The sequence below is a fragment of the Papio anubis genome, unplaced genomic scaffold (assembly GCF_008728515.1).
Source record: "Papio anubis isolate 15944 unplaced genomic scaffold, Panubis1.0 scaffold648, whole genome shotgun sequence".
NCBI classification, from domain to species: Eukaryota; Metazoa; Chordata; class Mammalia; order Primates; family Cercopithecidae; genus Papio; species Papio anubis.
Window position 1 is genome coordinate 17,179 of NW_022166703.1, and position 22,283 is coordinate 39,461.

At 43.9% G+C, this 22,283-nt stretch overlaps 1 protein-coding gene and 1 pseudogene across 1 annotated transcript; one reads left to right on the forward strand and one right to left on the reverse strand.

Moving 5' to 3' along the window:
- Window positions 1-7,935: 7,935 nt before the first annotated feature.
- On the reverse strand, window positions 7,936-12,252 carry LOC101024444 (probable histone-lysine N-methyltransferase PRDM7). The gene is given in 8 exon segments (XM_021931586.2): window positions 7,936-8,158; window positions 8,160-8,265; window positions 9,117-9,157; window positions 9,921-9,988; window positions 10,389-10,608; window positions 10,610-10,657; window positions 10,861-10,963; window positions 12,071-12,252. Coding segments are annotated over 8 exon segments (921 nt in total). The 5' UTR covers window positions 12,225-12,252; the 3' UTR covers window positions 7,936-7,977.
- A 4,501-nt stretch (window positions 12,253-16,753) lies between these two features.
- On the forward strand, window positions 16,754-21,045 carry LOC101024802 (annotated as a pseudogene).
- The last annotated feature ends 1,238 nt before the right edge of the window (window positions 21,046-22,283 follow it).

Consider the following 22,283-nt stretch of genomic DNA (forward strand, 5'->3'; position numbering starts at 1 on the left):
CATGTTATCCAGGATAGTCTTGATCTCCTGACCTCGTGATCTACTCACCTCGGCCTCCCTCCCAAAGTGCTGAGACTACAGGCATGAGCCACTGCGCCTGGCCTCAAGTATTTCTTTGTAACAATGTGAGAACAGAGTAATACAGAAAATTGGTACCAGGAGTGGGGCATTGCTATAAAGAGACCTGAAAATGTGGAAGTGACTTTGGAACTGGGTAACAGGCAGAGGTTGGAAGACTTTGGAGGGCTCAGAAGAAGACAGGAAGATGAGAGAATGTTTGGAACTTCCTAGAGACTGGATAAATCGTTGTGACCAAAATGCTGATAGTGATATGTATAGTGACACAGGCTGACAAGGTCTCAGATGGAAATGAGGAAGTTATTGGGGCTGGAGCAGAGGTCATTTTTGTTATGCCTTAGCGAAGAACTTGGCAGCACTGTGCTCCTGCTCTAGGGATCTGTGGAATTTTGAACTTGAGAATGATGATTTAGGGTAACTGGTGGAATAAATTTCTAAGCAGCAAAGCATTCAAGATGTAGCCTGGCTGCTTCTAACAACCTATGCCCATATGTGTGAGCAAATAAATGACTTAAAATTATAATGTATATTTAAAGGGTACACAGAGGGTAAAAGTTTAGAATGTTTGCAGCTAGGCCATGTGGTAGATAAGAAAAGCCCATTTTTAGGGGAGGGATTCAAGCAAGCTGCATACATTTGTGTAAGTTAAAAGGAGTCAGGTGCTAATAACCAAAACAATGGGGAGAAGGCCTTGAAGGAATTTCAAAGACCTTCAAGGCAGCTCTTCCCATTACAGGCCTGGAGGCCTAGGAGGGTTGAATGGTTTGGGCCAGCCCCAGACCCCTGGCAGCCTCGAGATGCTGCTCCCTGCATCCTTGCCACTCCAGCTTCAGCCATGGCTCAAAGGGCCCCAAGTACAGCTCTGGTGGCTGCTTCAGAGCGTGCAAGCCATAAGCTTTGGCAGCTTCCATGTGGTGTTAAGCCTGTGGGTGCACAGAGTGCAAGAGTTGAGTCTTGGGAACCTCTGGCTAGATTTCAGAGGATCTATGGAAAAGCCTGGATGTCCAGGAAGGAGCCTGCTGCAGGGGCAGTGCCCTCATGGAGAAGCTCTACTGCAGCAGTGGAGAGGAGGGGAAATGTGGGATTGGAGCCCCAACACAGTCCCCACTGGGACACTGCCTATTGGAGCTATGCGAAAGGGGCCACCATCCTCCAGACCCACCAATAACTTGCACCCTGTGCCTGGAAAAGCCTCAGGCTCTCAATGCCAGCCCATGAGAGTGGCTATGGGGGTGCTGAACCCTGCAAAACCACAGGGTCATAGCTGACCAAGGCCTGGGGAGCCCACCCCTAGCATGCTTGGATGTGGGACATGGAGTCAAAGGAGATTATTTCGGAACTTTAAGATTTAGTGACTGCCCTGCTGGCTTTTGGGCTTGCACGAGGCCTGTAGCTCCCTTCTTTTGGGCGATTTCTCCATTTTGAAATGGGAATATTTACCCAATGCTTGTACTCCCATTGTGTCTCGGAAGTACATAACTTGTTTTTGATTTTACAGGCTCATAGGTGGAGGGGATTTGCCTGTGTCAGATGCAACTTGGAACTTTGAACTTTTGAGTTAATGCTGAAATGAGTTAAGACTTTGAGGGACTGTTGGGAAGGCATGATTGTATTTTGCAATGGGAGAAGAGCATGAGATCTGATGGGCAAGGGTTGGAATGATATGGTTTGCATCTGTGTCCCCATCAAGTCTCATGTTGAATTGTAATCCCTGGTGTTGGAGGTGAGGCGTGGTGGGAGGTGACTGAATCATGGGGGTGGATTTCTTACGAAGAGTTTAGCACCATCCCCACTTGGTACTGCTTTCATGACAGTGAGTGAGTTTTCATGAGACCTGGTCATTCAGAAGGGTGAGACATAGCCCTCTTCCCTCTCTCTTGCTCCTGCTTCCACCATGTGAAATGTCTCACTGCCCTTTGCCTTATGCCATAACTGGAAGCTTGCCAAGGCCTTCCTACAGGCAGAAACTACTGTGCTTCCTATACAGCCTGCAGAACCATGAGCCAACTAAACCTCTTTTCTTTATAAATTACCCAGTCTCAGGTGTTTCTCTATAGCAATGTGAAAATGGAATAATACAGAGGGCTTATGATTTTATTTTTACTACTCAGATTATGTTTTAGTAGAAGAAAAGAGCTAAGTGAGCCGAGTGCAGTGGCTCACACCTGCAATGCCAGCACTTTGGGAGGCTGAGATGGGTGAATCACAAGGTAAGGAGTTTGAGACCAGCCTGGCCAACATGGTGAAATGCCATCTCTACTAAAAATACAAAAAATTAGTAGGGCATGGTGGCGCGTGCCTGTAATCCCAGCTACTCAGGAGGCTAAGGCAGGAGAATCGCTTGAGCATGGGAGACAGAGGTTGCAGTGAGCTGAGATCACACCACTGCACTCCAAACCTGGGCAACAGAGTGAGACTCCGTCGCAGAAAAAAAAAAAAAAAAAATAGAAAAGAGCTAAGTGTAGCTGTGGCAGGCCAGGTCTCACTAACACAGGCTTCTGTTACAACTGTCTCAGCACTGACTGAGCAGTTAGGTTAAATATTAAAAGCTAATTGAGCCAGTGCCCTTGTAGTAGGACAAGCCACAGACAAAACCCCTCAGACACTGAGTTAAAGAAGAAAGCGGTTTATTCAGCCAGGAGCATCAGCAAGACTCCTGTCTCAAGAGCCGAGCTCCCTGAGTGAGCAATTCCTGTCCCTTTTAAGGACTCACAACTCTAAGGGGATGCGCATGAGAGGGTCGTGATTGATTGAGCAAGCAGCAGGTATGTGACTGGGGGCTGCACACACCGGTAATTAGATTGAAACAAAACAGGACAGGGATTTTCACAATGCTTTTCCATACAATGTCTGTAATCTATAGATAACATAACCAATTAGGTCAGGGGTCGATCTTTAACTACCAGGCCCAGGGTGTGGCGCCGGGCTGTCCGCTTGTGGATTTCATTTCTGCCTTTTAGTTTTTACTTCTTCTTTCTTTGGAGGCTGAAAATAAGTCAATATGAGGGATGGTCTCCTCCCTTACCCTCATACAAAGCCTGGAATGTAACAAAGAGCCCACTAAGAGTTTTTCCTAGGCCTTTCCTGGGCCTTGAAACATGACAAGATAATGAAGCAATTCTTAACAGGACCCTTTTAGGATTAAACACGTTTTTTGGGGGGTCTGAAGAAACTCCTCACACTACCACACGTAAGTTTATTGAGGGTCTAAAGGAACTCCCCAAGCCTCCATGATTTAGCAGGAGATAAGGATAATCACCCCAGCACCTGGACCCATGTAGTTTAAATACATTTCTGAGGCTCCAGAGAAGGTTTTCAGGACTCAGATCTTAGTTAATAGATTAGAAGTTAACCACTTACGTCTTTACATGAATGCACACTTACACATAGACATAGAGCTTAGAAGGTATATAAGCTTTGGAAAACTTTGTAATTTTGAGTTGGTCTGGTGATAATTTCCAGGTCTTCTCCCTGTAACTGGTTACAAAAATAAAAATTCTTTCCTCTCCCAGTTCGTCCGCATCTTGTTATTGGTGATGAGAACAAGCAGCCCGACCCTTGTTTTGGTCTGGGAGCATAGTCATGGCTTAGATCACTGCAGTGGAACAGAAAAGGCTAACTATAATGATAGTTATATATAGATCTGAAGCTGCTTTACTTGAAATGTCTCTGAACTGGCTGATATGTAGGACAATCCTTTACATGTTCTAGATTGTAAAAGAAGATCAGAAAAGAAAAATAGCTCAGAGCAGTCTGAGCCCTGTGAGGTGTGCAAATTTTATCAGGCCCCCAGTGACACAAGCTGGGACTTCAATCATCCTCTCTACACCTTATGCCTGGGGGCAGTTGTTTAAAGGCATCTAGAAATCCTCTCCACCAACTGCCCTGTGGACTCAGAAACTGACTTTCCAACTATTAGCCTTCGTTTTTGTTTATTTTCATAGAAAATTCCCCTCATTAAATGCCTGATGGCTAGTACCATCTAGCAGACACCCTCTACTACCAAGTCCCAACTGGGGATTCCACTGGCTTTAACTGAATGAGAAAAGGGACTTAGATTGTTCAAAGCAGGGAACTGACTCGATTTTGAGCACTCCATTTCCCCTCTTGACTCTCCATGCCCTGGGGACATTTTGGTCTGAGAGCCCTTCTCTCACTTCAAGAATCAGATTCAGAACCAAAGGCTGAGCTTGTTTGTGGCAGCAAAGCTGATGGCCCATGCATCTGGGGCACTTCCTTCTTCTCCACACCACCCCTGTTCAACTTTCTTCTGGGGGAAACTTCAGAACATTTCAGTCATGTGTCTGCTGGGAGGTACAGGGAGGCTTGACTCCTGAGCCCTTCCAGGCGGACAGGAAGGCTTCTTCCTAGGCCTGCAGGGATGGTCTCTCTGCCCTCCGCGAGCTTGGCTGGGTCTTGACAGAGAGTGTGGATCTTTTTTTTTTTTTTTTTTTTTGAGACGGAGTCTCACTCTATCGCCCAGGCTGGAGTGCAGTGGCGCAATCTTGGCTCACTGCAAACTCCGCCTCCCAGGTTTATGCCATTCTCCTGCCTCAGCCTCCCAAGTAGCTAGGACTACAGGTGACGGCCACCACGCCCGGCTAATTTTTTTTTGTATTTTTAGTAGAGACGGGGTTTCACCGTGTTAGCCAGGATGGTCTCGATCTCCTGACCTCGTGATCCACCCGCCTCGGCCTCCCAAAGTGCTGGGATTACAGGCGTGAGCCACCGCGCCTGGCCGAGAGTGTGCATCTTAATAAAAAAAAACAAAAAAACTATCCCTTTTCATAATCTTTTTAAAAAAAAGAGTAAGGTGTTTGTTTTTACATTTTTGTTTCTCTGTAGGAGACTGAGGATCTAGGATTCCCTTGGAGGAAGCAGGGGCATTCCTTCTATGATTGGTTCCCTCAAGTGGACACACACATATACATACAAGTACATGCACATACGTGTGCAGACACACACACAAAGTACATGCAAATATGTGTGTAGATACACACACAAGTACATGCACATATGTGTGCAGACACATACACGCACACACAAGTATATGCACATAAGTGTGTGGATACAAACATGCACACACACCTGTGGGATATGATGAGGTTTCTCTTCAAATAATCTGATCAATATTTTATTCTTTAATTCATAGTACCCAACCCACATCTGTGTGAAGAGACCACCAACCAGGCTTTTGTGTGAGCAACAAGGCTGTTTATTTCACCTGGGTGCAGGTGGGCTGAGTCCGAAAAGAGCATCAGTGAAGGGAGATGGGGTGGTGCCATTTTATAAGATTTGGGTAGGCAGTGGAAAATTACAGTCAAAGGGGGTTGTTCTCTGGCTGGCCGGGGTGAAGGTCACAAGGTGCTCAGTGGGAGAGCTTTTTGAGCCAGGATAAAGGAATTTCACAAGGTAACATCATCAGTTAAGGCAGGAACAGGCCATTTTCACTTCTTTTGTGATTCTTCAGTTGCCTCAGGCCATCTGGATGTGTAAGTGCATGTCACAGGGAAGATGATGGCTTAGCTTGGGCACAGAGGCCTGACACCCCCTTTCTCCTTTTTTCCTTTGTTAGATGCCCAGGCATGCCACAGTACTAGGCGTTATCAGTACCAGCTCACATTCCTTTCCTTATTTGGAAAGAGGACTAACTTTCTAGTTCATTACAGACACCCCTTCCCCTTCCTCTCCGCTGTCTTTTTTTTTTTTTTTTTTGAGACAGAGTCTCACTCTTTCGCCCAGGCTGGAGTGCAGTGGCGCAATCTCGGCTCATTGCAAGCTCCGCCTCCCGTGTTCACGCCATTCTCCTGCCTCAGCCTCCAGAGTAGCTGGGACTACAGGCACCCACCACCACGCCCGGCTAATTTTTTGTATTTTTAGTAGAGACGGGGTTTCACTGTGTTAGCCAGGATGGTCTCGATCTCCTGACCTCATCATCCGCCCGCCTCGGCCTCCCAAAGTGCTGGGATTACAGGTGTGAGCCACCGCGCCTGGCCTCCACTTTCTTTTACTTGCTCACCTTATCTAAAAAAATCAAATGTTTAGCCAACTGGGATTAGTTTAGATTGTATGACCTGACCCCGGCCAATGGGAAAAGGTACAGGGGCAGGACTTGCGTCAGGAATAAAGGCTCTCGTGCCCCTTTGTTCAGGTGTGCTCTCATGGTGACTGGCCAAGGAGGCACCCTTCTGTACAGAAATAAAATTGCTTTGCTAAGAATCTGTTGTTTGAGTTGTAGCAGGACAAGCCGCAGACAAAACTCCTCAGACACTGAGTTAAAGAAGGAAGAGGTTTATTCGGCCGGCAGCATTGGTAAGACTCCTGTCTCAAGAGCCAAGCTCCCCAAGTGAGCAATTCCTGTCCCTTTTAAGGGCTCACAGCTTTAAGGGGGTCCATGTGAGAGGGTTGTGATCGATTGAGCAAGCAGGGGGTACGTGACTGGGGGCTGCATGGACTGGTGGTCAGAATGAAACAGAACAGACTGGGAAGTTTCACAATGTCTTTCTATAATCTACAGATAACATCAGTTGCTAGGTCAGGGGTCGAATTTTAACTACCAGGCTTAGGTCAGGCAGGCCCAGGCCTGGTTTCAGGTCTGGTTGCTTGCTTTCAGGTCTGGTTCGTAGGCGCCGGGCTACCCGCCTTTAGTTTTGCTTCTCTTTCCTTTTCCGAATATAAAACAATATGAGAGGGTCTGTCTCTCTTCTCTCAGAGTGTTCAATTTCCTTAGGATTTTGAGTTTTATTCCTCACACACCCTTGAAACCCCCTACACTCACACAGATACACACACGGAGGGCACCCATGCATGCAGGCATGTAGCACATGTGAACACATATACACACATGTGTGTTCCTGTCTGGCTTTCACCTCTGGGGCTTCAGAGATTGGAGGAAATCAGGAGAGGAGACAGGGGGAGCCAAAGGAGAGTATCGAGCAGAGGAGAGGGGTCCGTTAGGAGAAGAGGCCACACTTCCCAGGAGACCAGGGAGCTCCCTTTCCTGCTGCGACTCTCTAAAAGCCTATGTTTATCTTCTTGGACTTGGGAATCGATTCTCCAATAGTGAAACCAGATGGACTCCAGTTTCAGATGGACGTATCTTTCTGGGGGTTGAATTCCTGTGGAGACTTGAGCTGAACGTATGAGTTCTCTGTGGCCTTTCTGGACTCTTCTTGCCTTCAGTGATAAGGGAAGAATGAGGTATACACTCGGGGTTCAGATTTGTATGGAGATGAAATTTGTTAGAATGGGAGGCAAAAAACAAAAAATGGAGGGGATCAGTGCGGGAAAGAACCATACATGTTGACGTCCCCCGAACACTTACAGAACTATCCCCTGTTCTTCCTCATCTATAGTCATGAAACTGGTGGGTTTGTTTAATTAGTTATTTCTGATCTCTTTACACTCTCGGAGAATGTAAGGGGTTAGCAGATTTCCGCTGAAGCCACCTCAGAGCTGGGGTGTGCAAATGTGTGGTGACCACATTTGTCTTCTTGTGGCTATTGAGATAAGGTTTTATTACTAAAGACTTACTCATTCTTCTTGCAGACTAGGGCTTCTCACCTGTGTGTATCCTCTGGTGTCTGAGGAGGTTTGACTTAATGCTAAAGCCCTGCCCACACCCCCTGTAGACGTAGGGCTTCCCCTCTGTGTGTGTCCTTTGGTGTGTAATAACATCTGACTTACCACTGAAACCTTGCCCACACTCTCCATACTTGACTTTTGCAATTCTTGAGATTTCTACCCCCACAAATAATTTGCCTGTGTTCCCTGGATTCGCTTTCTGGCCTGTTCTGAACTCTTCTTTCATCATTCTTTCTCCCACTCTAGAGCTCCCCATTTGTCCTTTGGGTGGGCTAGTAAAAGCCCTTAGAATCTGCCTCTGCCGTGTCCTTTTATTCAAGAGTTTGGACCTTTCTTTGATCTCTTGACCTTTGGTTTTGTCATTACAGCTGGATGGATCAGAATATTGCTGCTCCTGATTCTGATCCCCTGGGCAGGGATTCTCTGACTGGAGGAGTTTTCTTGCAGATGGTCCTGGGAAGTTCTGAGAGGAGTGATTGCGTTCCACATGTTGACAGAAATTTCTGACTTGAAAAGGCCAGACAGCATGAGGGGCATGGATAGATCTCTGGCTTTGGTTCTGAAAGAGGAAGTTTTTGGTCAGGGTAGACGTTTTGTTCAGGCCTTACCACATACAAAGGTATGAAGATCAAATGAAAACCAGTCATTCTTCATATGTTAACAATGCAAACTCTCTCCTAGCAAGTGCTGGATGGACCTTTACAGTCCATTTTTCCATTCTACCTTTATTCACTACATCTTAAAAAATTCAGAAATCCCACATCTTGGGCCTTTTCGACACATCAGCCAGACGAGGTAAAACCTCAAGCAGCACCAGGGGCAGCGTCATTCCTTACATAGATGGAACTGCAGTGACCTTCCCCCACAAGTCCTATAGTCTTCCCTGATCACCCTCTGCTACATCCTCCCTTCCTGGTCCCTGGGCACTTTTGCTGACACGAAGGCTTCAGTTATTTTATTCTATTGAGAAATAACACTCTTGGTGACTTAGGTGAGATTGTCCTTAGTGACTTCCTAAGAGGGGAAAAGGATCTATTAGGAACACTCAGCCTGGAGATCCACAAATGTGGTTAAAGAGAAGATGTGTGAGCAAATCTGAATTTGAGTCTCCTCATTCAAAAGGACATATTTAATTGAGGACTGTTATGTGCCTGCTTGTCCATCACGAGGTGGGATTCAGGTTGGCCAACACAGAGTGGTCCAGGTCCCACTGACTAAAGGACTCGGTCCTGCTGCCCCAACTAGGTGCATGAACTGCTTCTATTTCAGATTCCACAAATCATAAAATGAGAATATGCTCTTTCTCAGGCTGCACATCAAGTATTCATGTTTGAGTTATTTCATTCAGTCTGAGCCCATTTCAAAAACAACAGGAAGTCTTGTTTCAAAATATATCCCTGCTCAGGCTTACCTCCGTGCTCCCCACCTTCATCCTGCCCACCATTCTCTCTCACCTGGAAACTGGAGCAGCTCTGAGGGGATGACCCACCGCAGCCTGTTTTCCAAGAATGAACCAAAGCTGAACTATTTCTGGCCTCAGGACCATTGCACTAGCTGCGCCCTGTGCCTGGAACTCTTGGCCCACAGGCACTTGCACTTCTCAAATGCTGTCTCCTAAGAGAAACTTTCCCTGACAATCCCCTGCAACACTCTCCTCTCACCTCACACTGACCCCCAGGTCTCACACTGACCCCAGGTCTCATGCTGATCCCCAGTTACTCTTTTTTTTTTTTTTTTTTTTTTGAGACGGAGTCTCGCTGTGCTCCCAGGCTGGAGTGCAGTGGCGTGATCTCAGCTCACTGCAAGCTCCGCCTCCCGGGTTCACGCCATTCTCCCGCCTCAGCCTCCCGAGTAGCTGAGACTATAGGCGCCCGCCACCTGGGTCATCCTGAAGCTCGCTTCTGTTCAAGTAGTGAACTTCACTTCCTAACCTGGAACATACTAAGTGCTTAATAAATGTGGATTACATATATTAAAGCATGAATTCAGTGTCCCCCATGAATCTAGGCTTCTCAAGGTTTATCTTGGTGCCTCAATTTTGTCTAACATACATATTTATGTTTTGATATCAATAAATCATAATATCTATATTTTTGTTTTTTATTTCTAAATGTTGACGGTATAAAACAGCATTGTATGGAGAAAAATAGAAATAGGGGATGTGAAAATCATTGAAGGAGGCATAATGAGAAAGAAGGAGATCCAGGTTTGTGAGAGATGAAGGTTCTGTCTGAAAGTCAGAGAGCTACTGGCCTTACCTCATCCAGTTGGCCCAGGATTTATCTTTTCCATCCACATACTCATAGCAGTTTCTCCCCTTGGTGATCTGAGTTTCAGAAAAATAAGGTAAAGCTTTTTAGAGGGTAAAAATCAGAAGAATTATTTTACTCCACTGTCATCAATGGCCTTTGGGCCTGCAGAGCTTCAACTGCCAACTGAGACCACATGGCCTGCACCTTAGTCATCATCTATACACCTCAGTTGGTTTGTCTAGTCAGAGCAGAAGCTCCACAAGGGAGGATGCACTTCTTTGTCTTTGTACCACTTTGCTCCCAGGTACCCTCTGATCTCTACATAGGAGTTCCATGTTCATGCAAGGACCCTTGAGTACACAGAGCTAACCATGTTATCCATACCTATACCCTAACATGTAGAAGGTGATATCTCACCAAAGGCACAGAAGGGATGTGGGAAGACAGAACAGGGAAACAGTAGGCTCTTCTTACCAGCCAGGAGTATCCATTGTTGGCTGCCTCTTTGTCTTCTGTAATTCGGCCCTCATAGGGGCCAAAGTGCAGACCCAGCGGCAGATCAGATGCCTCGTTCCATACTCCAAGCCCAGCCTGAGGGATGCCTGATGGCCCAATTCTCAGCCCCGGGGGCAGACTGAGGGCTGAACGGTTGGGATGCCCTTTGTTCACTGCACTGTCCTTTACAAATGTAGGGCCCATGAGCAGCACAGCTGTCAATGAAGAAGTTCTGACACATCTCAATCTGGAAGTGAGGGAAGCAGGGATTAGGAAAGTTATAATGCATGTTCCTCGATAGAAGAGCTTCAGAAAGAGTTCGGTGCTCACATTATTTAGCCCCAATCTTATACTCTAATTCATTAGAGTGAAGGAATGATTTGTGGGCCAAATGATGAAATTATTGTACCAGGACAGAACAGCAAGCTGTGAGAGTGGCCAAAAGGGCCGACAGAGGTAGTCATCATCCTGCAGCTCACTGACCTCTTTGTATGCATGACCCTTTCTTTCTCTCAGGCTATACATCTTTCCTTCAGCCTCCTTCCTCCTGAGCTCTAGGTTGGAGAAGAGTAGATGGGTAAAATTGGGAGTCTGGAGTGTTCGTCCTTGTTTCATAAGAAAATGTGAAATCTTCTACCATCAAATTAGCATCTACCTTTCTACATACTCTAGTCTTCCCTTCTTTACTGCTTCAGAGAGACTTAGACCCCACACCTACACTGACTACAGATGCCTATTCAATTTTAGTTTCTGGCTGTTCTCATTATCCCATTAACCTCCCAACCTTTCTACTTACAAAATGGTTCATTCATGCATTTATTCATTTATGAAATATTTCTTGAGGGCACATTTCATCTTAGGCATTGAACAAAGGCCTGGACATACAACACCAAGAAAGTATAATCTGTATCAGAGATCTTCTATAAACTAGTTGACATGTGATGGGAGAGGAAATGTAGAAATGCACAAAAGAAGATCTATTATCAGAGGTATTTACTGGACGCCTTGCATGTATCAATTCATTTATATTTAATTTAATGATTTCAAGCAATATATGAGCTGTATATACTTGGTCTCATTTTACAGATTACCATTCAGGAGCTCAGATAATTTATAAGATTTGCCCAAGGCCCCAGTGCTTCTACGTGGATTATAACTCAAGTGAGTGACCAAAGTTAATGTTCTTACATGCTATTCAATAGTGTATCCAAGGCTGGGCATGGTGGCTCAAGCCTGTAATACCAGAATTTTGGGAGGCTGAGGTGAGCAGATCACTTGAGGCCAGGAGTTTGAGACCAGCCTGGTCAACATGGTGAAACCTTGTCTCTATTAAAAATACAAGAATCAGCTGGGCATGGTGGTGCACGCCTATAATCCCAGCTACTTGGGTGACTGAGGCATGAAAATCGCTATTTTCATGGAGGCAGAGGTTGCAGTGAACCGAGATCACGCCACTGCACTCCAGCCTGGGTGACAGAGTGAGACTGTCTCAGTGAACAAATAAATAATTTTAACAAAATACTGCATCTAACTTTTGCTCTCACAGTTGAGTCCAGCTTAAGCCCAGGCCTCTCCAAAGTCCACCCCATATAGGTAGACCATACTCATCAACCTTTCTAGAGGACATAGAGGGACTAAAGTCCCCCCATACTTTTTCTTACCCAGTTTTAGTCTAGAGTGCTGTCCAGAGGTACTTGCTTCTCCAGGAGGGGACGCTGGTTTCTGAGCCTGCTCTGAGCCACTTGTACTCAGTAAATTTGGCGTTCCTGACAATTCTTTCAAACTAGATTCATTACTGAATGATGTCTTGGGCATTTCCTTTAATGTGAGAGTCACATATTAAAAGATAACATGCACTTCTTTAGTTCTTTATGGCTTGCAACATGTTTTCATATGCATGACTCTAGTTAATGTTCAAACCTTGGAAATACCTAGAGTGTCTAAATACTAGAGGGAAAAGAAAAGGTCTAAGTGGGTAGTGAATCTGGGACTCTAAACCATGTCTTAAGGCTCTTTCCTTCAACTGTCTCTCAAAATGTTCTGTATAAGTTAAAGGGAAGGAGGAAGAATACTTGGGAAGACTAGCTGGAGAATCAACGAGATCTGTGAAAGAAGGGGGTAAGGGCTTACAGAGAGAAGGAGGGAATCTTCCATAAACTAGTAGACTTTTGATGGAAAGGGAAATGTAGAAAAGCAGAGGGACAAAGCATATGCAGAAAATGAGGTAATAGGGCAGTAAGGTTGGGAACAGAACAAAGAGATGATTGGCAAAAATATATCTAGACAACTAAGAAAATGATGTCAAAGTTGCATGTTGCCATATCCTGGAAAGAATATTTGGCTTTGGAATTAGATTAGTTAATTCCTGTACCAATTCTGCTTGTCTGCTTGAATAAGGGTGTATTGTTAGCTAATTCTCTTTAGTTTCCTGATCCAGAAATTGACATGCATGCTTGCTTTTTTTTTTTTTTTTTTTTTGGAGTCTTGCTCTGTTGCCTAAGCTGGAATGCAGTGGCACGATTTCAGCTCACTGTAGCCTCCACCTCCCAGATTCAAGAGATTCTCCTACCTCAGCCTCCCGAGAAGCTAGGATTATAGGCACCACCACACCCAGCTAATTTTTGTGTATTTATTAGAGACAGGGTTTCGCTAGGTTGGCCAGGCTGGTCTCGAACTCCTCACCTCAAGTGATCCACCCACCTCAGCATCCCAAAGTGCTGGCATTATAGGCAAGAGCCCCCGCACCCAGCCCATGCTAATTTTTTAATTCTTTTTTTTTTTTTTTGTGAGAGGGAGTCTCACTGTTGCCTAAGCTGGAGTGCAGTGGCACAATCTTAGGTCACTGCAGCCTCCATCTCCCAGGTTCAGGTGATTCTCCTGCTTCAGCCTCCTGAGTAGTTGGGATTACAGGTGTCCACCACCATGCCCACCTGATTTTTGTAGTTTTAGTAGAGATGGGGTTTTACCATGTTGGCCAGGCTGGTCTCAAACTCCTGACCTCAGGTGATCTGCCCACCTCCGCTTCTCAAAGTGCTGGGATTACAGGTGTGAGCCACTACCCCTGGCGCTAATTCTTAATATTGTAGTGAACACGAAAGATAATAATGTTCACTAAGTGTTTTTTGAGCTACTTAATACAGTACGAATGTGAGATTAATAATTTTCCTCGCTGGGTGTAGTGGTTCACACCTATAATCCCAGCATTTTGGGAGGCCGAGGAAGGCAGATCACCTGAGGTCAGGAGTTTTAGACCAGTCCGGCCAACCCCGTCTCTACAGAAAATACAAAAAACTAGCTGGGTGTGGTGGCAGGCCCCTGTAATTCCAGCCACTTGGGAGGCTGAGGCAGGAGAACAACTTGAACTCAGGAGGTGGAGGTTGCAGTGAGCCAAGATCGCGCCACTGCACTCCAGCCTGGGTGACAAGAGTGAAACTCTGTCTCAAAAATAAAATAAAATAAATAAATAATTTTTCTCACAGACTGGGTGTGGTGGCTCACATCTGTAATCCCAGCACTTTGGGAGGCTGAGGTGGGAGGATGGCTTGAGCCCAGGAGTTCAAGACCAGCCTGAGCTACATGGCAAAACCCTGTCTGTACAAAACACATAAATATTAGCCGGGTTGGGCCGGGCGCGGTGGCTCAAGCCTGTAATCCCAGCACTGTGGGAGGCCGAGATGGGCGGATCACGAGGTCGGGAGATCGAGACCATCCCTGGCTGACAGTGAAACCCGTCTCTCTACTAAAATGCAAAAATTAGCCGGGCATGGTGGGAAGCCTGTGATCCCAGCTACTCAGGGGAGGCTGAGGCAGGGAGAATGGCGTGAACCCGGGAGGCCCGAGGCTTGCAGTGAGCGCTGAGATCCGGCCTGCCACTCCAGCTGGTGACAGGCGAACTCCGTCTCAAAAATAACCAGGCATGGTGGTGCATGCCTGTGGTCCCAGCTACTCGGAGGCTGAGGCGGGAGGGATCACACTAACCTAGGAGATGGAGCACAGTAAGCTGAGGGGTTGAGCCATTGCACTCCAACCTGGGCGAAAGAGCCAGACCCACATGTGAGCCACCCCTTGCCTACAGAAAAATAAAGAAACGAAAATTATCTCATAGTCTGATATCATCTCTGGTTGGAAATCTAACTCAAAGATATTTTCGGCATCTCTGACCCTGTTACTTGTGGTTTGAATTCATAAACTTGGAATCAGTCATTCAGAAAACACTCCAGGCGAGTGGCTCCGCGCCTGTAATCCCGGCACTTTTGGGAGGCCCGTGATCAGACAAGACAAATCATGGTCAGAGGCTGAGGCAGGAGAATGGCGTGAACCCGGGAGGCGGAGCTTGCAGTGAGCCGAGATTGCGCCACCGCACTCCAGCCTGGGCGACAGAGCAAGACTCCGTCTCAAAAAAACAAAAAACAAAAAACAAAAAACACTCAGGAGGCTGTCAGAGGCCCTGAGCTGGGCTTGGGAGTTCTGAGAAGAATCAGGTATGGACTAGACTCCTGAAGAGCTCACAATGAAGAAGCAGCAGGCAGGCTAAACAAATAATTCCAAACAACATGACAGTTCCCTAACTGGAGCCCAGAGGAAGGAGCTGTTACTGCCTTCTACAGGAATGAGCATTTGAAATCGATTCCAGAAGAATACATTTTTACTTAATAGGGTGTAACCTATATGAAGTCCTAAACCATTTTCTTATTTGTTGTTTCTCAATCTTCAAACCTGAAACTCCTCAGGGCTGGAAGCTGTTTCCTCTGATCAGAATGGGTCCCTTATGAGGGTAGGGACCCTATCTCCTTCTGGGACCATCCACAGTATGAATTGTCTATTTACTTGGAAGCTTCCCTTAATCAGAGTGTTTTAGTGCAAATCTCACTTTACCATAACAGAGAAAAACTGAGGTTGAAAAATCAGTTGGACGAATGATGTAAAGACATGTGGGTAAGAGAACATAAACTTTAAAAAACTATGAACTTTTAATGATCTTGTAAGTGCTTTGGAGAAGGATTTTTGTATGAGACTGCACCAACACTGAATGTGAGCCCAGGGATATAATTGAACATTTTTATACCTCAGTTTTCTCATCTGTAAAATGGCTATAGTTATAGCATCTACTTAATAGGTCCTATATGTAAAGTTGAATAGGTACTATACATAAAGTTTATTCATGTAAAATGCTGAAAATAAAGTCTGAAAATACTGAGAAAATAACACCATGGTAGCGATTATTGTTGCTATTTTTATTAACTCTTAAAAGAATGATGACGTCAGACACTGTGCTAAAGAGATCAGGAAAGGAAGGCAGTAGTTCCTAGGATAGTCTGTACATTCTCCTTCTCTTACCTGTATTTGCATCTATGAGGAAAGTTTCTTGTCAATGGCATTTGGGAAATACTTACCTTCTGGTGTTTACTCTGTTCCACTCTGAAGGCCATCCAAGGAGGTTTGACTAAAAGGTGATGAGAAATCAGTGGTTTGCTTGGTAAATATTTCCAAACTCTAGAGATTCTCTCTTTTTTTTTTTTTTTTTTGATACGGAGTCTCCCTGTTGCCCAGGCTGGAGTGCAGTGGCACAATCTCCGGTCACTGCAACTTCCACCCCCTGGACTCAAGCGATTCTCCTGTCTCAGCCTTGCAAGTTGTTGGGAACTATGGGTGTGCACCACCACACCTGGCTAATTTTTGTATTTTTAGTAGAGACAGAGTTTCTCCACGTTGGCGATGCTGGTCTCGAACTCCTGACCTCAGGTGATCCACCTGCCTCGGACTCCCAAAGTGCTGAGATTAGAGGTGTGAGCCACCATGCTCGGTCTAACTCTGGAGTTTTTCATCAGAGACAGAGAATTCTGGATCAGAGAGTGATGATTCCAAGTATTATCCAAGGGCTATTTGGAAATGTTTTCTGAAGTGTCATTAAGGCCTATGCTTCTATTAGGGGCATTGCTAATTTTCTTAAGATTTAAAAAAATAGATAAAACTTCATCTTTGTTTCATCATATCTATTAAGATATACCTAATAAGGTATCTGTTACATTAATTTTTAAAATGTAAATTGATCTTTCCTGACAAACACACTGAACAAACTAGGAATAGAAGGAAATCACCTCAACATAAAAAGGTTGTATAAGACAAGCCCCCCCCTTTTTTTTTTTTTCTGAGATGGAGTCTCTCTCTGTCACCCAGGCTGGAGTGCAGTGGCGTAATCTCGTCTCGCTGCAAGCTCCGCCTCCTGGGTTCACTCCCTTCTCCTGCCTCAGCCTCCCGAGTAGCTGGGACTACAGGTGCCCACCAACACACCCGGCTAATTTTTTACCTTTTTAGTAGAGACGGGGCTTCATCGTGTTAGCCAGGATGGTCTTGATCTCCTGACCTCGTGATCCGCTCACCTCGGCCTCCCAAAGTGTTGGGATTATAGGCCTGAGCCACCGCGCCCAGCTGAAAAGCCTGTTTTTAACTTCACAGTCATGATGAAAAACTGAAAGCCTTTCTTCTAATATCATAAACAAGGTAAGGATTTTCAGTCTTACTACTGCTATTCAATATAGTCCTGGAAGTCGTAGCCTGAACAATTAGGCCAGTAAAATAAACAAAAGGCATCCAAATTGAAAGGAAGAAGTAAAATTATCTCTGTTTGCAGATGACATGATCTTACATGCAGAAAACTATAAAGATTCATTAGCTGGGCGTGGTGGCAGGAGCCTGTAGTCCCAGCTACTCGGGAGACCGAGGCAGGAGAATCACTTGAATCTGGGAGGCAGAGGTTGCAGTGAGCCGAGATCATGCCACTGCACTCCAGCCTGGGTGACAACAATTAGGACACTTGCTCATTGTTGGCGGGTAGCGTAGTCTGTTTTCTGCTGCTTTCCTAGAATGCAACGGAGTGAGTAATTTGTGTTTTCTTATGTTCTCTGCATTCCCTGACCCTCACTTTTTGTGTAAAGTTTTGTGTATTACCTGATGAATAGAACAAAACTTGTTTGTGCCCATTAAACAGGTAATTCATGTTTTCAAAAGATAAGCATTATCTTTCCTTTATCACTTCTAATAATTCAACTCTGTAGTCCTGATCAGTGTGGCTTACAAACTGGAAGACAAAAGACATTTTAAAAAACCTAATAGCTAAGTTAGTTTTTGAAGCTATTAATATTGCTAAAATTATTGCTATAGAAAAGAGAAAAAAGCATGCTGAATAGAACTCTGTTCTTAGAGATTTCTCCTGAAAAAGTCACATGTTATTTCTTCTCACCTCCATTGGCACACACACACAAAAAAAGCTATGTGGTCATACAAAAATTTAAGCAGGTGGGTTGGAATAGTCAGAATGCATTAATAAAAACTGAACTTAAAATATTTGGAGAACAGCACCAGTGACTATTGTGAATGCCAACATGCATCCCTAACAACCCCGTGCTGTTACTCTCCAAACTTTTTATGTCTTGCAAAGTATTAGAACTTCCTATCAGAAGCCATACCACTCAGAGGGACTGCAAAATATATAAAGACGTCTCCTTTAGGATGTCCTTAGAGAATTCAAGGGAAAAAAGTTAAATAATTTAATAAGTGCTTTTGGGTACAGCTATTTAGCAGTAGGGGGTAAGATTAGAGATAGCTTGTAAAGATAATAGTAGGGTTTGTGTTAGGATTAGGATCTGTGTCAGAGTCAGGGCCGGAAGTATGGTTAGAGGTGGGGTCATGGTCAGGGTCAAGATCAGAGTCAAGGTCAAAGTCAGGGTCAGAATTAGGGACCAGGGTAGGGATCAGGGTTTAGGGTCAGGGTCAAAGTCTAGAGACAGGATTGGGGTTAGGATTAGAACCAGAGCTTTGTTCTCCTCAGGACCCACCCGAGAAGAGGCCATGGCTTTGGAGCACCTGGCAGTGTGTCCACAGTGAAGACCAGAGTTTCGTTGTCCTCAAGACTGACCTGGGGAGACGTGGCTGCGGGCCAGTGAGGAAGGTGAGGCAAAAGCTTCCTGTCTGCCCCCGTGTGCTAAAGAGGGAGCTCTGCCATGGGCTTTACTTCACACGTTATGTTCTACAAGTCTTGTTTTACAAAAGCATCCTTTCCTCGAGGCTTTGGTTGTTCATCATCACGGCGTGTCATAACACGTGATAAGATTTGGGTTTGCTTCAGCAGGAGATCTTGGTATAGAGAAAGGAGAAATGCTTAGAGCCACTGTCAGGACAGTTGGGATGAAAGCTGGAGATGGACAGAGGCTGGAGGAAACATGTGCACCCCCTGTAAACGCTTTTATTCATGTTTTCATTACTCATTTTTCTTACAGTGTTAAATTAGTAAAAATAGTATTGAAAAATTGAAAAGTAGGCATATTAAAACTTGCAACATTATTTAAGTTTAAATATATTATTTGTACCTCATCAACGTTTTTTATTTTGTTGAGAAAGTCAAAGGTTAATTGGCAGCATATTTTAAATAGTAGATAGAATAATGTCTGTTTTATAAACATTGACATCCTACATTACATGTGTGAACCCTGAAAATCTGAGACAGGTCTCAGATTTTTTAGAAAGTTTATTTTGCCAAGTTTGAGGATGCGCCCATGATGCCTCCGCAGGAGGTCCTGACAACACGGGCCCAAGGTGGTCGGGGCCCAGCTTGGTTTTACACACTTTAGGGAGACATGAGACATCGATCAATGTGTGAAAGATGTACCTTGCTTCAGTCCAGAAAGGTGAGACAACTTGAAGAGAAGGCCAGACCGGGAGCTTCCAGGTCATAGGTACGTAAGAGACAAATGCTTTCATTCTTTTGAGTTGCCGGTTACCCTCTCCTGATGAGGCACTCAGATACGCATTTCTCTCGGTGAGCAGACGGGTGACTCTCAGAGGGAGTCCTGTGTTGGAGACAAGCATTCTGACCTGTAGCTGATTGCAGGAGCTTTCAGGAAAGCATCAGTGGGAAATAATATCTCAATGACAAAAGGTATGAAATGGCTGTGATGAAAGATCTGATGAGAGTTCATTATACCACAACTGACAAAGATATCTGATTTTTTTTTCTGTGGCGTACAGCCTTTAAAATAATAACTGCAATTATGACTCATAACTCTATACCAGCACATAGCATGAATAAGGAGGACGTTGACAAATTTCCAGGAATTTTATATAATTTCTGAAAACATAACATTTTACCCATACAAATATAACACAGGGAAGGTTAGGTATCTCTTTTTATTTGTATATTTTGTATGGTTTTCCTTATAAAATATTACATCCTATTTTTCTTGCAAAACATGCCCTACTTTTCTTACATACTTTGCATAGAGTTGTTTCTAGTTATTCTATTATTTCTAGTAGTGTTTTTTGTTTTTTTTTTTGAGACAGAGTCTCGCTCTGTCCCCCAGGCTGGAGTGTGGTGGCATGATCTCAGCTCACTGAAGGCTCTACCTCCTGGGTTCATGCCATTCTCCTGCCTAAGTCTCCTGAGTAGCTGGGACAACAGGCGCCTGCCACCGTGCCCAGCTAATTTTTTGTATTTTTAGTGGAGACATGGTTTCACCGTGTTAGCCAGGATGGTCTCAATCTCCTGAAGTCATGATCCACCCATCTTGGCCTCCCAAAGTGCTGGGATTGTAGGCATGAACCACTGTGCCTGGCTTGTTTCTAGTAGTTTTATTTACATATATTGATTATAATTTTAATACTTTTATTTTCCAGAGAAAACTAAGACATAGACCGTTTTAAACTGTCATATGTTAGCATTCTGTAGTAGATTAGAAAATGTATGAGTATACCATCTCCCAGCATCGGGATGTGTTTTCTCATAGTACCTATGTTTCCCATAGTACACAGTGCAGTGTGGTAGTTTTTCATAGTACATAGTACAGTGTGGTAGGCAAAAATATGTTTATTAACAGGCCAAAATATCTAGTTTCTCTGTAAAAATAAGCGAAAAGTATATAAAGTTGAATTACTTATGTCCAGTAATTAATGTTTTAGTATTGTATCTTATTTATAAATGATCTAGATATTTAATGGAAATATTTTACTTAGCTTAACTTTAAGGTTAAAAATTACCAAAAGTATTTTGGAAACTACTATTAGGCAGATTTACTGTAAAAAAATTATTATTGAAATATTGTTTTCCACTTTTCACAGCATGGCACCAAAAGCGAAGAAGGAAGCTCCTGCCCCTCCTAAAGCCAAAGCCAAAGCAAAGGCTTTAAAGGCCAAGAAGGCAGTGTTGAAATGTGTCCACAGCCCCCCCAAAAAAGAAGATCTGCACGTCACCCACCTTCCAGCATCCCAAGACACTGTGACTGCGGAGGAGCCCAGATATCCTGGGAAGAGCGCCCCCCGGAGAAACAAGCCTGACCACCATGCTATCATCAAGTTTCCACTGACCACTGAGTCAGCCATGAAGAAGATAGAAGACAACAACACGCTTGTGTTCACTGTCGATGTTAAAGCCAACAAGCACCGGATCAAACAGACTGTGAAGAAGCTCTGGGACATGGATGTGGCCACAGTCAACGTCCTGATTCGGCCCGATGGAGAGAAGAAGGCAAATGTTTGACTGGCTCCTGATTACGATGCTTTGGATGTTGCCAACAAACTTGGGATCATCTAAACTGAGTCCAGGTGGCTGATTCTAAATAGATGTATATCTTTTCACCATAAAAAAGAGGAAATATGTTTTTCATAAAAATGAAGATTTAAAATCTTAAAGCTTATAGATTTGATTCTAATTATCTAGTAAGTATAATATTAGCTTCTTGCAAGCACTCAAGCAGAATAGAAACTTGTTTGTTGGCCGGGCACAGTGACTCACACCTGTAATCCCAGCACTTTGGGAGGCCGAGGTGGGTGGATCATGAGGTCAGGAGATCAAGACCATCCTGGCTAATACTGTGGAACCCTGTCTCTACTAAAAATACTACAAAAAAAATTAACTGGGCATGGTGGCAGGTGCCTGTAGTCCCAGTTACTTGGGAGGCTGAGGCAGGAGAATGGCGTAAACCCAGGAGGTGGAGACTTCAGTGAGCTGAGATCGCACCACTGCACCCCAGCCTGGGTGACAGAGAGAGACTACATCTCAAAAAAAAAAAAAAAAAAAAAAGAAACTTGTTTGTTTTATATTTAATAGTGATAACTCTGAAGACATAGTTGTTTTATTACACAAAAAATATTAAATTTATCTTATTTAACTAAATTGTATCCAAATTGCGTTAACTGGAAAAACATTTGGATCAGTTCCTATATTTCTAGGAGTTTGGGGAATATTTATTTATAAATGATTATTTTTTTCCAAGCCAAGTTAGAATAGAACACTTTTAGAGGATTTTATAAATGAATTTTGCAATGCTACATTTCTACTCATTGAATTACAATATAATAATATAATAATATAATATTATTAATAACCTAATAATATAATGTTAATAATATATTAATATTATTAACATATTATTAACATTATATATAATTTCTATATTATATTATAATATAGAAATAATATAATCTATTTCTATATTATATTATAATATAGAAATAATATAATCTATTTCTATATTAACAAAATAGAAATCTCCATTTTGTGAATCATTTGGGATGCCTAAGAACTTGTAATTCAATGAGTAGAAATGTGGGAGAGTATGGAAGGTCTTTTTGAACTTTTTAAAGCTGTCAAATGAAGAATGATGAGCTTCATAAATTCGGAAAGGAGAGATTTCATTATATTTTTGTTTTTTTGAGTTGGAGTTTCACTCTCGTTGCCAAGGCTGGAGTGCAGTGGAGTGATCTTGGCTCACTGCAGGCTGCACCTCCCAGGTTCAAGCGATTATCCTGCCTCATCCTCCCAAGTAGCTGGGACTACAGGCATGCACCACCATGCCCAGCTAATTTTTGTATTTTTAGTAGAGA